The following is a 16,390-nucleotide window of genomic DNA, read 5'->3' on the forward strand; positions in this document are numbered from 1 at the left end:
CGCCCACATATAAAAAATATATATAAAGATATTAGAGCTGTCAAACGATTAAAATATTTAATCTAATTAAAAACGCAACTGTCATAATTAACTCAAATGAGCTGAAAATTAATCGTGATTACTCACGCATTTTTTATAGTTTCTGAATTTCCTTTTATTTTTTTGTTCTATTTTTCCCCATTTTAATGCTCTCATCAACATGGAATCAGGAATCAGTTTTCTATGTGCAGAATGCAAATATTTACTGAAATGATTTCGATTTTCAATTTTACATGAACATTTTTCACTTGGAGCAGTAATTCACACATAATCTCTCACATAATATTAAGGTCCATCAACAACAGTGAAAAAAATATTTTGTCACACAAGAGCTGCTTTAACTAATTTATAGCTAATTATACTAATTTATTACTAAACTAGCTAATTTATGTGCTAGGGTCTTTTTTATCCTGGACTTAAATTATCCTCAGAAGAGGATAGTTCGAGCGGGTTTTTTTTCCCCTCTCCCTACCCAGCATTTTCCTTTCTGAATTCTGACTGTAATTTCCCCATTGCGGGACAAATAAAGGGATATCCTATCTTAACAGCTCTTTTTATGGAATCAAAACAGAGCAATATAAAATTATAAAGTGCACATCTAAGGTAAACTAGTACTCAGCCTATAGTGGATTTAAGCCATGGTTGCATACTTCGTTTTTCTCAAGTTTGCTTTGAACACAGCAGTCAGCCTATGTCGTTGGTCCTTCTTGCGCGCAAGTCTATGGTTTTGTGTAGACATCATTTCGGATGACTACACTTGGTTTGATGACAACACTGGAGACGTTTTATTTTCAGTGTGGTCGCTAGGTCGCTACCATTGCACTGCTGAACTCTCGACGTGCCTCAGTGCACTGTCGCTCTCAGACGAACACAGAGAAGCTCCACCCCCATTATTTATATGGACGCGCAACACGGTAACCATCCACACAAAATAGTTCCAAACAAGTAACAATCGTGTCAGTGGCATACATCGAACTCAACAGAATGCCTGCTCTTTATTCACCAGAGGCTCATTAAACCTAGTCTCTTATTTCTCTCCCGAAACAGTGTCTTCTCCCGCTTGGTGTCCCTTAGCCTTCTCCGCTAAGTACAATTTCTGTTCATAGCTTGTAATGGAGACTCTCGCTGGCAATCCGTAGTGGAGTCGTTCGATGCAACGCGAATGATTTCAGCTTGAGTCTGGCTGTGGACAATGTTGACAGGCTTGCATGCAGTAGCAATATATTTAGCTCTGGCTTCAGCAAACGTGTTCTTCGTCGTGTTATCCATTTTCTTCGCTTTGAAATGATCCATAGCTGTCTGTCTTAGACGAGGGAGCGGAGTACTCACATCAGCTGTGTGCTTGGCCATTAAGTGGTATTTCAGACTCGACGTGCTATGATGATAGCTCAGTTTACAACTGCAAAACATACAGGTAACTTTGGTCTTGTCAGTGGAACTATCTGGCAACTTTTTAAAAGTAAACTTTCCATTCATAAACTCTTTCAGTATCCGTTTTCGGTGTCTCGCGCTGCCGTGGCTGGCAAAACAAACGTGCGTGGACCTGTGCAGCTCGCATGTTGTTTTGTTTCTGGTTTATTTACAGAGCAACGTAACATCCGCTGTGACGTGTGCCGCGTTAATCTCGCGAGAAACAATTCAATCCCGTTAAAAATCAGTTAAATTAATGCCAATAATAATGCGCTAAACTGACAGTTCTAAAAAAAAAAAAAATCCTCGTCTCACCCCTCGGGTGGTGTCCATCCCTCATTCAGCTCGGGTCCTCTACCAGAGGCCAGGAAGCTTGAGGGTTCTGCGCAGTATCCTTGCTGTTCCCAGCACTGCACATTTCTGGACTGAGATGTCCGATGTTGTTCCCGGGATCTGTTGCAACCATCATCTAGTTTGGGGGTCACTGCCCCGAGTGCTCCGACCACCACAGGCACGACTGTCACCTTTACCTTCCAGGCTCTCTCCAGCTCCTCTCTGAGCCCTTGGTATTTCTCGAGTTTCTCGTGTTCCTTCTTTCTGATGTTTCCATCACTTGGGACCGCTCCATCCACTACAACGGCTTTCCTCTGCCCTTTATCGATAATCACGATATCTGGTTGGTTCGCCATTACCATCTTGTCAGTCTGGATCTGGAAGTCCCACAGGATCTTCGCTCTGTCATTCTCCACCACCTTCGGAGGTGTTTCCCATTTTGACCTTGGGGTTTCCAGTCCATACTCCGCACAGATGTTTCGGTAGACTATGCCAGCCACCTGGTTATGGCGTTCCATGTAGGCTTTCCCTGCCAGCATCTTACACCCTGCAGTTAGGTGTTGGATCGTCTTAGGTGCCTCTTTGCACAACCTACACCTTGGGTCTTGTCTGGTGTGGTATATCTGGGCCTCAATGGCTCTGGTGCTCAGGGCCTGCTCCTGAGCAGCCAGGATGAGTGCCTCTGTGCTGTCCTTCAGGCCAACCCTCTCTGGCCACTGATAGGACTTCTTGAGATCAGCCACTTCAGTTATGGTCCGGTGGTACATCCCGCGTAGGGGCTTGTCCTCCCATGATGGTCCCTCTTCCAGCGCCTCATCCTCTGTTCCCCATTGTCTGAGACATTCTCTGAGTACCTCATCTGTTGGAGCCTTCTCCTTGATGTATTCATGGAGCTTGGATGTTTCATCCTGGACAGTGGCTCTCACACTCACTAGTTCCCGGCCTCCTTCCTTTCGGCTTGTGTATCGTCTCAGGGTGCTGGATTTGGGATGGAACCCTCCATGCATGGTTTGGAGCTTTCGGGTCTTAACGCCCGTGGTCTAAATCTCTTCCTTTGGCCACCTTATAATTCCTGCAGGGTATCTGATCACTGACAGGGCATAGCTGTTTATTGCCCGGGTCTTATTCTTGCATTGAGCTGGCTTCTTAGGACTTGCCTCACTCGCTGGAGGTATTTGGCCGTAGCCGCTTTCCTTGTTGCCAGTTCGAGGTGGCCATTGGCTTGTGGTATACCGAGGTACATGTAGCTGTCCTCAATGTCTGCTATTGTTCCTTCAGGGAGTGAGACCCCTTCAGTGCGGACTACCTTTCCTCTCTTAGTCACCATCCGACTACATTTCTCAAGCCCGAATGACATCCCGATGTCGCTGCTGTAGATCCTGGTTGTGTGGATCAGGGAATCTATGTCCCTTTCACTCTTAGCATACAGCTTTATGTCATCCATGTAGAGGAGGTGACTGATCGTAGCTCCATTTCTGAGGCGGTATCCATAGCCTGTCTTGGTGATTACTTGGCTTAGGGGGTTCAGTCCTATGCAGAACAGCAGTGGGGAGAGTGCATCATCTTGGTATATGCCACATTTGATGGACACTTGGCTAAGTGGCTTGCCATTGGCTTCAAGTGTGGTTTTCCACATCCTCATCGAGTTCTCAACAAAGGCTCTTAGGGTCCTGTTCACCATATACAACTCCAAGCATTCAGTGATCAATGTATGTGTCATCGAGTCACAGGCTTTCTTGTAATCAATCCAGGCTGTGCACAGGTTGGTATGTCGGGACCTGCAGTCTTGTGCGACTGTTCTGTCAACCAGGAGCTGATGTTTGGCTCCTCTGGTATCTCTACCAATGCCCTTCTGTGCTTCGCTCGTGTATTGATCCATGTGTACACTTATCTTAGCCGCAATGCCTGGCATGAGCTCCCATGTTGTGGAGAGACAGGTTATTGGCCGATAGTTGGATGGGACTGCACCCTTTGAGGGATCCTTCATGATCAGGATCGTTCGCCCTTCGGTTAGCCATCCTGGGTGAGTCCCATCCCTCAGCAGCTGGTTCATTTGTGCTGCTAGGCGCTCATGGAGTGCTGTGAGTTTCTTTAGCCAGTAGGTGTGGACCATGTCCGGCGGGCCTGGTGCTGTCCAGTTTTTCATATCTGAGACTCTTTCCTGTATGTCTGCCACTGTTATGGTAACTGGGTTCTGTTCAGGGAGCTTGCTGTGCTCCTCTCTCAGGGTCACCAGCCATTGTACACTGCTGTTATGTGCAACCTCCTTCTCCCATATGCCTTTCCCCAGTACCTTTCAGTTTCCAGTCTTGGTGGATCAGCTCTGTTGTTAGGACCCTGCCACTGAGCGTACACTTGCGCAGGTTGTGTTGCGAACAGCCTGTTTATTCGTCTGGCCTCATTCTCTTTCGTGTACCGCTTTAGGCGGCTGGACAAGGCTTGGAGCCTTTGTTTAGCAGTTTCGAGTGCTTCAGGTATGGTCATCTGGATGTACCTCTCGGGTATCGGCCTTTTCATCACACCTCTCTGGGCCTCCGTCAATTGACTCACATCTTTCCGAGCCGCCTTGATCTTAGCTTCCAACCGTCTTTTCCATGGTGGGTAAAGTATCTCATGGCTCCCATGGTTGCTCTTATAGCCAAGCATCTCTAGGATCACTGATGCTGAAGCGTATATCAGCTCATTGGTTTCCGTGATCGTGATGGTAGGGAGGACGGACACCACCCGAGGGGTGAGACGAGGAATTGTCTCTCTCTGAAATACATTTCCATATATTTTGCTTTCATGGCTCTCTTAGTCAAAAAGGTTCCTGAGCCCTGGTCGAATCCCTTGTCGTTATATTTGGTCATTTTTGTTCATAACAGTTTTGAGTTGAGCTTCAGTCTCCACCTATTCTAGTTTGTACTTTCACAGGTGTCGAAGTCCGGTCCTCGAGGGCCGGTGTCCTGCATGTTTTCCATCTCTCCCTGCTGCAACACACCTGATTCAAATGATCAGGATCACTAACAGACTCGATAGAGCTTGCTGATCATTTGGATCAGGTGTGTTGCAGCAGGGAGGAATAGAAAACATGCAGGACACCAGCCCTTGAGGACCGGACTTTGACACCTAATAACTTGTACTTTTTATGCCAACTTTTTCTCCTGTGCGATGTCATCCTTTCATTTCTACTTTTTACAACTATCACCACTCTATTTTGGAGCCACTTATTGTTAACCCTCGTGCTTTCAATTGCTTTCTGTATTTTGGGGTCCTCAGCTCAATTTTTTTTGACACCATGTGACAGATGCATACCCTTTCTGGTTATATTGAAGGAAGGCCATCAACATATTCCAACGTATCACACTTGAACCTGTTGTATCCCATTTTCAAGAAAATAAATAAAGATAAGAATTGAGTTGGCCTTTGCATCCTTCAACAATTGATCACACAGATTTTCAAGTTTGGGCAGAGTTGTGGTCAAGGAAAAAATATCCACAACATGTACCATATCATCTCAAACATGTTTATTGATGTCTGTGTTTGCATTATGCATGTACTGTATATACAGTATGTGTGTGTACTGTATGTATTACAGAAGTCATCTTTTTACTTCTGTCAGCATTAACAATTGATGTGGAGATACATGGATCGTGGAATTAGCTGCAAAGAAGGCATGGCAAGGCATCAAAAGGGAGGAAACCCAGATGTGCTGATGTCCATTGATTCCGGAGTTGTGCATTTTTCTCAAGAATACTTCAAAAGTGGGAACCAGGAAATTGTGTTTAAGTGTAAGTTTCAGGACCTTACACTTGTATTGCAACCACTCTTCCACCTCAACAATGTATTGTTCACGCTTGCATTGTTTCGAAAACCTTATTTGTGCAGTTCTGGTTGGCTTCTTCAATCAACTGTAAAGAGAAAAAAAATGAAACAAATTTAAACTACATACTGACAATGCATACCCCCACCTGTAAGACAGTCAATTTGTATTTGTGTAGTCACAGACATACGAAAAAGACCAGCTTTGATTCAAATGTCTTCATATCCGTTATTTTTCAACCACATGCTTGAAATTTTTGTTCCATGTTTTTATCAGGCAATGGCTATGGATAAGATTTTATTGATAATACTACTCTTAACGATGATGCTTATTGATCCGGTGCCTTAACAGTCTTCTTATCTTTTTTTGGTGAATCTTTCCGAATTAGTGCCCTGCGATTGGCTGGAAACCAGTTCAGGGTTTCCCCCACCTACTGCCCCGAGACGGCTGGGATAGGCTCCAGCATACCCCGTGACCCTTGTGAGGAGAAGCGAATTAGAGAATGGATGGATTTTTCCAAGTTAAACTGGAGATCTATCAGAAAATTTATAGTTGAAGATTAATTATGGTTATTAAACGAGAACCTCGGGCCACAAATTCATTTTGCCTGTGACTAACAACTTCAGCTCTGAGCTAACTGAATTTGCAGAGCCGGTCTTGTCAGAGCTTCTTCCACACAACAAGCGCTGGAGGCAAAAGGACATTAATAATGTTAGATTGTGCCTGCAAGAGCTCAATAAATGTGCAGAAGATGTATCAAGATCTGTTTCGTATTTCCTGGATGACTTAACTCTCGTGTCATTTAATCATGTGGACGTGTCGGCACTCCTCGGAAGAATGCAGCAAATGTGAACAGTGACCACCTCAAAAGCACTCTAAACACACAGGTAAGCTACCTGTGAAACTTTGTGCGATGTTTCTGCTGTACAGACAGCCATGGAGAAGGTTTCAAGCTTGGGTGCATTTACCGCTGATACACCGAGTTCTCCCAATATTACGCCCTCCTACATTCCCCTGGCGTGATTGTTGGTAATCTCAGAGCCGAGCTGGTGGACACAGGTTTGGGAGGCACAAAGCCCCAAGCATGGTGAAGGAACGACGCAGAAGGAAGCAAATCTCCGAGAGCGCTGCCCAAGGTCACCCTACATCGTGCATACTTTAAACTCCAGCAAGGCAAGGGAGCGAGAAGTCCGAAATAATTGGGACGGGGACTGGAAGCAGTCTACTGGCTGCCAAAACAAAGATGTTGAGTGTATTTGCAACCAAGTTTGATCTCACTGTGGATGCCAACACTCTGTCATTAAATGAAAAGCCGAGTCGGAAGGTGAAATGCAACGCAGTCAAGATATTACAGAAAAGATGTGTGAAGTGGTGTAAATGTGCGACACGCAGTCATGGATGCACTGCTTGCTGAGTATTATGAGAAATTATTTCATTTTAAATGCCACTTCTTTCCGTGTAACTTCATCTGCCATAGTCATCATTGTTCCAGTTTCTGATTACTTCAGGATTTAGTCCCATTGCACATGATGTAAACAATGAGCTTTTATGAGTTCTTATTTGGTGAATTTGTCTTAATACGCATTGCTCACGAGTGTGCGGCTGCCGCTTGGCCAAGTTGTTGATGCAACTTGAGATTGACACAGGAATACTGATTTGATTTTGATGTGATATACCGTTATGATGTCAGGGGACATGACAATAGAGAGTACAAAAAGCACATACTTACTGCAAAATAAACTGGTTGATAAACTCATTCTGCTCAGATTCCACTTTAGACAAGGCATCACATTCAATGCGATATCTGAAACAAGGATATAGACAGTATTATTCAAGGAACTTGTCTCTGGTAGTTTGAGCCACCCTGGTATTGCAGCATGGAGCAAATACAATAAAACGAACATTAAGGATATGTACGTAGGCCTTTACAACCACTCAATCACTTTGTACTAACATGTGTAACAATGGTATTGTTAGATAGAGTTGTTGCTAAGGGGACAGCTTTGGGTGAGGGAACGGGAAGTGACGTGTGTTCTCCCCGATGTTACGAGACAGAGTTATGCCAATTAAAGACAAGTAAGCAAGAAGCTTTAACCGTCTAAAAGAGTACAGACCAGAGCGAAACATGGTGGCAGCGTGTGTGTAGGAATTGGCGTCGTGAAGAGAGTGTTGGACGAAATGCTAGCTCGTTAGCACGGAAGCTAACTGCAGACAGAGGCTACGATGGAAGGCCTGAGACCACCGCCGATTCTTTCTTTGGATTCAAGCAATCTGGCAAAGACATGGAAGACGTGGAAAGAGGAATTCACATTGTACGTGGACCTGACGATGCCGAACACTGAGGAAGCCACGAGATGCAAGCTGTTTCACTACCTCATAGGAGAAGAAGGTAGAGAACTGATGAACACGTGGTTGAGCGATGATGTGTCTGCAAGGAACACCGTGAGAGATATTATGAGAAAGTTTGATGAACATTGTAACCCTAAGCTAAACGAAACCGTGGAGAGATACAAGTTCTTCATGAGAGATCAAACACCGGGAGAAAATGTGGACAAGTACGTCACGGAATTAAGAGTTTTGGCCAGCACCTGTAATTTCGAGCAGTTAAAAGACTCCTTGATAAAAGATAGAATAGTGTGTGGCACAAACGACAATGGGCTGAGAGAAAGGCTGCCAAGAGAAGAAAATCGAACGTTGGAAAAATGCATGAAGATTTGCAGAGCATCAGAACTGTCGAGAGAAAACTGTAAAACATTGCAAGGGCAGACAGTGAATGACGTGTGTTCACTCAAGCAGGAGAAGACAAGCAAAAGTGAGGTTCGCTGTAAATCTTGCGGCAAGACACACGAGAGAAATAAAAAGAAGTGTCCTCCTGCTTTTGGAAAACAGTGTAAAAAATGTGGAAAGGATAATCATTTTGCTGTAATGTGTAAGACGAAAAATACACACAGTAAGAATGACAGAGCACTAAATGCTGTTGAGGAGCAAGATGAAGACAAATATGAAGATGTTCTGATGATAACCCACAAAATGGAGACAGGAGAGAAAGTGAACCAAATGAGAGACAAGCATAAGCAAGAAAAACAACTATTTGCTGGAATGCTAATTGACACAAGACAAGTCAAGTTTCAAATAGACTGAGGAGCGAGCTGTAATGTCATCCCTCTACATCTTCTAAACCCAGATATGAGGTTGGAACATTCTGACAAAGTTCTGGTCATGTACAATAAGTCAAAAATGAGTCCATTGGGCCAGTGTCGAGTCAAGATAAGGAACCCCAGAAATAATAAACAGTACCGAGTGCTGTTTCAAGTAGTGAACGTGGAAGGGGGCGTACCAATCCTAGGCAGAAAGGCAAGTGAAGACATGAAGCTGATCCGAGTACTATATGAGAACATCATGACTGTGGACAGCATTGTAACAAAAGAATTGATACCTATACCAAAAGAAGACCATTGCAACAAAACCATGACGATGGAAATGATAGAAACAGAATTCTCGAATGTTCTCACTGGCGATGGCTGTATGGAAGGAGAATACGGGATTGAGATAGATGATAATATACCACCAGTAAAACTGCCAAAACGCAGAGTGCCAGTTGCAATGATGGAACCACTCAAAGAACTAGTTAAAAGGGAAATCATTGCTCCGGTGCAACGAAGTACAGACTGGATTAATAGCATGATTTCATTGAGAAAACCAAGTGGGAAATTGAGGGTCTGCATAGACCCCAAACCATTAAACCGAGCACTGAAATGAAGCCATTTTCCACTCCCAACAATAGATGACATCTTGCCAGAGCTTGCAAATGCAAAGGTATTCGCCGTTTGCGATGTCAAACATGGATTTTGGCACATTAAACTGGAGGAAGAGTCAAGTTACCTCACAACATTCTCAATCCCGGTCGGACGCTTTAGATGGCTAAGGATGCCAATGGGAATAAGCCCAGCGCCGGAGATCTTCCAAAGGAAACTCACGAATGCACTGCAAGGCTTACCTGGAACATACATCATCTGATGATATTTTAATCACGGGAGAAGGGTCAACCCAAGAGGAAGCTACCCGAGACCATGATGTGAAACTGAGATGCTTCCTACAGAGATGCATGGAGAAAAACATCAAACTAAACATGGACAGGTTCAAGCTGCGACAAACAAAAGTACCTTATATAGGACATCTACTGACAGCTGAAGGACTGCGTGTTGATCCAGAGAAAGTGCGAGCGATCAGAGAGATGCCGAGACCAACTGATGTGAAAGGCGTACGACTGCTAGGGATGGTGAATTACCTGTCAAAATTCTGTGAACACTTATCAGATGACCGTGAAGCCCTGAGACAACTGACACTCAAAGACAACATGTGGGAATGGACAGATGTCAACGAAGAGGCATTTGAGCGACTGAAGGACAAAATAGCCAACGCTCCAGTCCTGAAATACTACGACCAGAAAGGAGACCCGACGCTGCAACGTGATGCATCGGAGACCGGACTCGGAGCTGCCCTCATGCAGAATGGGAAGCCAGTGGCGTATGCAAGCAGAGCTCTGACACCCACAGAGAGGGGCTACGCTCAAATAGAGAAAGAATGCCTCGCAATTGTGTTTGGAATAGAGAAATTTCACCAGTACACCTATGGCCGAGTCGTCACCGTCCAGAGTGATCACAAATCCTTAGAAAACATACACAAGAAACCATTGATAAGTGCACCAAAGAGACTACAACGAATGTTACTCAGGTTACAGAAGTACAATATTCATGTGACTTATGTATCAGGCCGAGACATGTTGTTAGCTGACACTTTGAGCAGAGCATATTTATATGACCGTCAGAAAGGGGACGCCGAGTCAGAGATGGCAACTGTCAATATGATTGATCATCTACCCATCTCTACAGAGAGACTCTCTGAAAGGGTGGCCGAAGAGCAAAAAAGATATCCCAGCAGACATACAACACTTCCAATCATTTCAGGATGAGTTAAGCTATCAGGGTGGAATTGTTTTCAAAGGAGAGAGAGCAGTGATTCCCGATGCACTCAGAAGTGATATTACCTGTCGCATACACTCTTCTCATTTTGGGATTGAAGGATGTCTCAGGCGTGCAAGAGACTGTGTACGTATACTGGCCAGGGATGAATCAACAGATAAAGACTTTTATATTCAAATGTGATGTGTCGCAGGTCTGTAGACTCCAGACAGCAGAAAGAGATGCTGCAGCCGCATGACATGGAATACAGTCCCTGGGCAAAGGTCGGAACAGACTTGTTCTCATTCCATGGAAAGGACTATTTGATAACTGTGGATTATTATTCCAATTTCTGGGAAGTGGATTATCTTCCGGACACATCAAGCATGACAGTTATCCGAAAACTTAAAGCACATTTCGCAAGACAAGGGATCCCGGATATTGCGGTATCAGATAATGGGCCACAGTATACCTCCCAGGAGTTAAAACGTTTCAGCCGACTATGGGAATTCAAACACAGAACATCATCGCCGGGTTACGCGCAGAGTAACGGGAAGACGGAATCTGCTGTGAAGACAGCCAAAGCTCTCATGAGAAAAGCTGCAATGGATGGACGGGACCCTTATCTAGCAATGTCGGACCATCGCAACACACCGAGCCACGGTCTTGCGACTAGCCCAGCAAAACGACTTCTGAACAGGAGGACGAGAACCCTCCTCCCTACAAAGGATACTCTTCCGGAACCAGTACTTCAAAATAATGAGCAAGGAATTCGACAAAACCGATACCGTCAAGAGAAATATTACAACCGCACAGCAAGGAATTTGAATGCTCTGAGAAGTTGAGACAAGGTGAGAGTGCAGCCCTTGGATCCTCATGGAGTATGGCGACCTGCGCGAGTCGTCAGACCTGTGGACAACAGGTCATATGAGGTGAAGCTGGAATCCGGAGGCGTTTTGAGGAGGAATCGAAGACACCTCAGACAGGAAAGTGATGCAGCATCCGTCATCTCGACAAGGGACGGGACTCAGAGTTCTGCACCATGTGAAAATCGTCACCAGGTCGGGTCGTCAAGTAAACGGGCCAAGGTTCTTGGAGGACTACACGCAACGAGGACAATGGCATTTCATTTTTGTGAGAAAAAAAAAAAGACGAAAGGAAATTGTTCATGCATAATTTGTATACAAGAGTGTGAGAATACTGTCACGGTTGTACGTGATTATGCATGTGATTATTTTCTAAGATGTACAGTATATAGTAGAGGTTTTTTGAAGCTCAGAAAGTTAAATGATTACATTCTAAGTCAATGCTTAAAATTTCAAAAAAGAAAAGATGTAACAATAGTATTGTTAGATAGAGTTGTTGCTAGCTTTGGGTGAGGGAACGGGAAGTGACGTGTGTTCTCCGCGATGTTACGAGACTGAGTTCCGTACATGTGCTTCCAGAGTTATGCCGATTAAAGACAAGTAAGCAAGAAGCTTTAACTGTCCACTCTGTTAAGAGAGAACAGAACAGAGCGAAACAACATGAGGTTTTAATTATCATTTACCTTTCAAGTTGCGTCTTCTTCTCTGCAATGAGCGCTTGAAGCTGCTGCTGCAGAGCTTCTCTTTGCTTTGCCACTAACTTCAGCAGGTTTCTTGCTCCAATTGCCTAAAATTAGAGAATCCATGATAGGAACTTGAAGAGTTCATGTTGATTTACATCGGGGGGGGGGGGGGGGGGGGACCAACCTTACCTTGAACTTTTCCGTCTCGGTCTCTTTTGCCAACTGATCTACAAGCTCAATTAGACTTCCAACTTTTTCCTGAAACTGTCCGATTTCTGTAAAAGACACAGAATAACGATAATATATGTTGTCAGTAGATGAGATAAACGGATCAACCGTGATGTGTAAAGAATAAGAGACGGAGGGGTCTTACTGTCAGCAAATTCTTTGCACTCTTCCTTGAGTTCTGAAGTCTTCTGGCTCACATCTGGTTCTAGTGTTCGTAGTTTGTTGAATTCATCAAAGAAAATGCCTTCCTCTTCGAGTAAGTCTTGAGCCATAGCCAGAGGGACTAACAAACAACATTGTAAGGTAAACTGAGATGCAAGTTCTTACGGTTTTAATGATCATGGCCATCCAGTCAGTTATCCCACATTTACTTTTAACATTACTCTAGTTTAAAAAAAAAAGGTCATACTCGAAATACAATCTTGAGATCTTACATTTTTGGGGTGCTTCAGGACCCACTAAACGGGCTAGACACGCCTATGCTGTGCATGTCCCGGGCATTGCAAACATGGTTTTAATTTAAAAAAATATATAGTTTCGAGACATATATTTTTGTGTCAACAGATTTTTGTGGTTGACTTCATTGAGGTGGCCGATTATTCCTTCACAGTTTTAAATTGAGGACACAGACATTGGTCGAATAATTCATACAGTATCTCAAAGTTGGCAACACGAGTTTCTGCTCTCCGCTTGCACGACCGACACGCGTGCACATAAAAAAGCAGCCGATCCTTTACGTTTTATTTAGGCTTTATAAAGGTGTCGACGGATCAGATGTACCGCCGGCCTACTTTTCTCATAAGTGCTTTCAGTCTTAAGGTTGATCCATGACATCGATCTGTCCGGGGGAAAATTGGGATCTTCTAAAACGCTTCATTTCTCTTTATGTCAGAACGCCGCGATGAATCGTCACAAAAATTCACATGCACATCTCTACATATGCCCACTTAAACCTCCGATAATATCATAACAATCGCCACAGTATTTTGAATTGTATGGGTACTAAGCTTTTTCCTCCCCACAAACGTTCACTACAGATACAAAATAAATAAAAGTGGTTTAATGTTAGCAAACTACAACCAATCGTCACCAAATTTCACGTACACATCTATGCTCCCATCCATGTCTGAAAATATCAAAACACTCCCCGTAAATTTTTTTGTTAAATAATGACAGCGTTAGCTAAACTCAATACCAAATTAAACCTTACAACATTTACGTATCGGGCTTAACGTGTGAAAGGGTAAACACAAATGATTTCTCATGCCTACCTGTTACGATAATGTGAGGGGTTTAACGGTAGCAAAAGGGTCCAATAACTTCTCCGTTTAAACACGTATTTCCCGTTGCGGAGGGTTGTTAGATGAGGGAAAAGTCCCGGAAATCTCTCGCGACTGGCACAGATATGAACACAACGCACGCACACGAAGCAGCCGGTTCCACTGTGCCAACGTGGCGGCCATGTTGACAGGGTCAACTTTGCCGTCAAAGGCAATGCACGGACATTGAAAACAAGTCTTATCTTGCTAATTTCTAAAAATTCTTAACAGATTTTCGTGAGTTTTACTTTGTAGTTAACGCACTCTCTCTCTCTCGACCCCCCCCCCCGCGTGTGTGTGTGTGTGGATAGATAGATAGACCCCATGATGTAAATGTTCGGTCCACAAGCGTATGCAGCACATTGCATCCTTGTACTTCCGTTTTCATTCCCGACACACACACACACGCGCGCGCGATGATGACATAATTGCCCCTCCTAGCCTAGCATCACCGTAGGCAAACAGATGAATAGCTTTGGTGACAGCATAAAAAAATCTGCTGTTCCTTCTATTATCCTCTTCAGTTTAGACGCCTCTCTTTCTTACTGCCATCCACGGGTTTACATTTTTACATCATTCACGAAACTTTATGAAACTGAGTGCTTGGGTACTGATTCACAACTCAGGCTACTTGTTTGATACACACAATTGAAATAACAAATTTGATGAAAAATACATTAAATAGTGTTAACTAGGTGATTAATATCTATCCAACTATTTAGTTGGGGCAGGGGCAGCAGCTGGAAGGCCAGACTTCCCTGTCAAGGAACCACATTGGTGACCCCTGTCTTAAAGAGAGATCACATTTTCCAGAATGTGCTGTATGTTACACGTATAGTGCATTTGACAATAAAGCTTATCCAATCCAAAATTTTATTATACGGGGGAGCGGAGTAAGATGCCCCACTAAAAACGATTGATATAAAATATTAAAATCTAATTTTTTGAAAACATAAATAGATCTAATATCAACACAATACGTGCACAAGAAGTATGCCCAAATAAACAGGAGGGTAATTAAATCACCCAAGACTACAGCTTTGTTTTTATAAAACAAAATGTAAAATAATGAATCTTAAACCATAGCCTAGGAAAGTAAACGGAAAGAAAAATAACATTGGCTACACTCAAAATTCTGAATCATGGGGGCATCTTACTCCATATGGATGGCGGGCATCTTCCCCACAGTAATACTTTTACAGTTTCAAATATTGAGGGAAAAAAATATTCAGCATTTTTTGTTCAAACTAATTGATCACCCTCCACAACACTACCATGTTCATATTTAAAACAAGTTTGTGCATTCATATCTTTGAGAAAAAAAATCTGAGAATTATTTTTGCTTCAAATTCCCTCACAATCAGTTCTTCGGACTCCCACCAACATTAATTTATTTCAATGCTAAACAAAGTTGAACGAAGCCGCTTGGGTCCAAATAAACTGCTGAAATTAAAATTGTCTCCCTCCAGTGGTCAGGAAGAGAATTATGGACGGGGTGCATTTCCCCCAAAGAGCTGTTTCTACGCCACTCTACCCTACGGAGTAGTAAAATGGTGTGAAAGCAGAAAAAACACCATCTTTGTGAGAAAACGCAATCTTTGCAAGGGAACTGATTTTTTCGTACATCCGGGTCAGTTCAACGTCTGTAACCTCCAATGCGTGTCTGTTCAAAAAACGGCAGTACTGTATGTCAAAGATGTACTGTATGTCTATCAAGTCATGGAGGAGGATTTGGAACTACTGGTTTTAAGTTCAACCAAAATAAAATAAATTTGGTTTACCTGGGGCGACACTGTGGTCGACTGGTTAGCACGCCCGACAGTGCAGAGTGCGATTCCGGCTCCGGCCTTCCTATATGGAGTAATCCAAGTTTATACAGTGGAAGACATCAGGCTGACATGACATAATAAAGGTAACACAATAAAGGCCCTCATCAAACAAAAGAACACGAGGAAAACATGAAACTAAATACTAAGTTGCAAGACCAGTTCAGTGGGTGTCCTGCAGGCCAGATGAAAGGTTCTCGATGGGACCAATCGGGTGGGCATCCTGTCGGCCAGACGAGAGGTTCTCGCCGGGACCAATACAGTGGGCATCCTGCCAGCCAGGCGAGAGGTTCTTGGCAGGGCCAGTTTGGTGGCTGTACTGGGGTGCACAGGAGGCGAGGACGGCTGCTGGGCTTGCACCACTAGAACAGGATCAAAGGGCCGCTGCGGGGCTTGCACCACCAGAGCAGGATCGGAGGGCGGTTGCAGGACTTGCACTGCCTGAACAGGATCGGAGGGCAGCTGCAGGGCTTGCGCAGCCAGAGCAGGATCAGAGGGCGGCCGTGGGCTTGTGCCACCTGAGCAGGTTTGGAGGACGATTGCAGGACTTGCGCTGCCAAAACAGGTTCGGAAAGTGGCCGCAGGACTTGTGCCGCCAGAACAGGTTTAAAGGAGGGCTGCGGGATGTGCGCCACTGGTGCAGGATTGGGGCTTCATGCTGCTGATGAGCTAGGATGGAGGCCCGCCTTTGCCGAGGGGCCGGTACGGGTGCCTAGTGCTGTTGAGGTTGCTATTCATTGTTTTATGTGTTTATATTTATATATTTATGTCTTTGTGTATTTTTATGCAGTTCAGTTTGCTGCCCGTATTTTTAGCCGCGCTTCAATGCTCCTGAGTAGCCGTGACGTAAGAATGCCGGTGACGAGGAGCCAGCACGGAGCCTTGCAGCTGCCGAGGTGACGGGGCCTTGCCTCATCAGCCGG

At 44.2% G+C, this 16,390-nt stretch overlaps 1 protein-coding gene across 4 annotated transcripts; it reads right to left on the reverse strand.

Moving 5' to 3' along the window:
* Window positions 1-5,273: 5,273 nt before the first annotated feature.
* LOC147195337 (intraflagellar transport protein 20 homolog) lies at window positions 5,274-13,907 on the reverse strand. Of its 4 annotated transcripts, none has more exons than XR_015102846.1 (8): window positions 13,594-13,907; window positions 12,468-12,605; window positions 12,284-12,369; window positions 12,095-12,198; window positions 11,523-11,645; window positions 11,360-11,454; window positions 7,314-7,388; window positions 5,274-5,672 (listed from the first exon to the last, which is right to left on the reverse strand). XR_015102846.1 is itself a non-coding variant. In XM_086129223.1 (6 exons), the coding sequence occupies exons 2-6, from the start codon at window positions 12,592-12,594 to the stop codon at window positions 5,669-5,671; spliced, it is 396 nt and encodes a 131-aa protein (XP_085985349.1). In that variant the 5' UTR covers window positions 12,595-12,605; window positions 13,594-13,902; the 3' UTR covers window positions 5,274-5,668. The 4 variants fall into 4 exon arrangements, 1 of the variants encoding a protein (XP_085985349.1); XR_015102845.1 differs by having other exon boundaries at window positions 11,334-11,454; XR_015102844.1 differs by lacking the exon at window positions 11,360-11,454.
* Between the last annotated feature and the right edge of the window lie 2,483 nt (window positions 13,908-16,390).

This window comes from Hippocampus guttulatus, chromosome 14 (assembly GCF_054856545.1).
Source record: "Hippocampus guttulatus isolate MCC_2025c chromosome 14, RoL_Hgut_1.0, whole genome shotgun sequence".
Taxonomy (NCBI): domain Eukaryota; kingdom Metazoa; phylum Chordata; class Actinopteri; order Syngnathiformes; family Syngnathidae; genus Hippocampus; species Hippocampus guttulatus.

What these genes read in the sequence shown, in the direction of transcription:
- LOC147195337 (XM_086129223.1), bottom strand. Translation starts at nt 12,594, where the DNA reads ATGGCTCAAGACTTACTCGAAGAGGAAGGCATTTTCTTTGATGAATTC. An exon ending in CCGAGACGGAAAAGTTCAAG is followed by an intron (nt 12,199 to 12,283) that starts GTAAGGTTGGTC and finishes CTCTAATTTTAG; the next exon opens with GCAATTGGAGCAAGAAACCT. An exon ending in AAGAAGACGCAACTTGAAAG is followed by an intron (nt 7,389 to 12,094) that starts GTAAATGATAAT and finishes TCCTTGTTTCAG; the next exon opens with ATATCGCATTGAATGTGATG.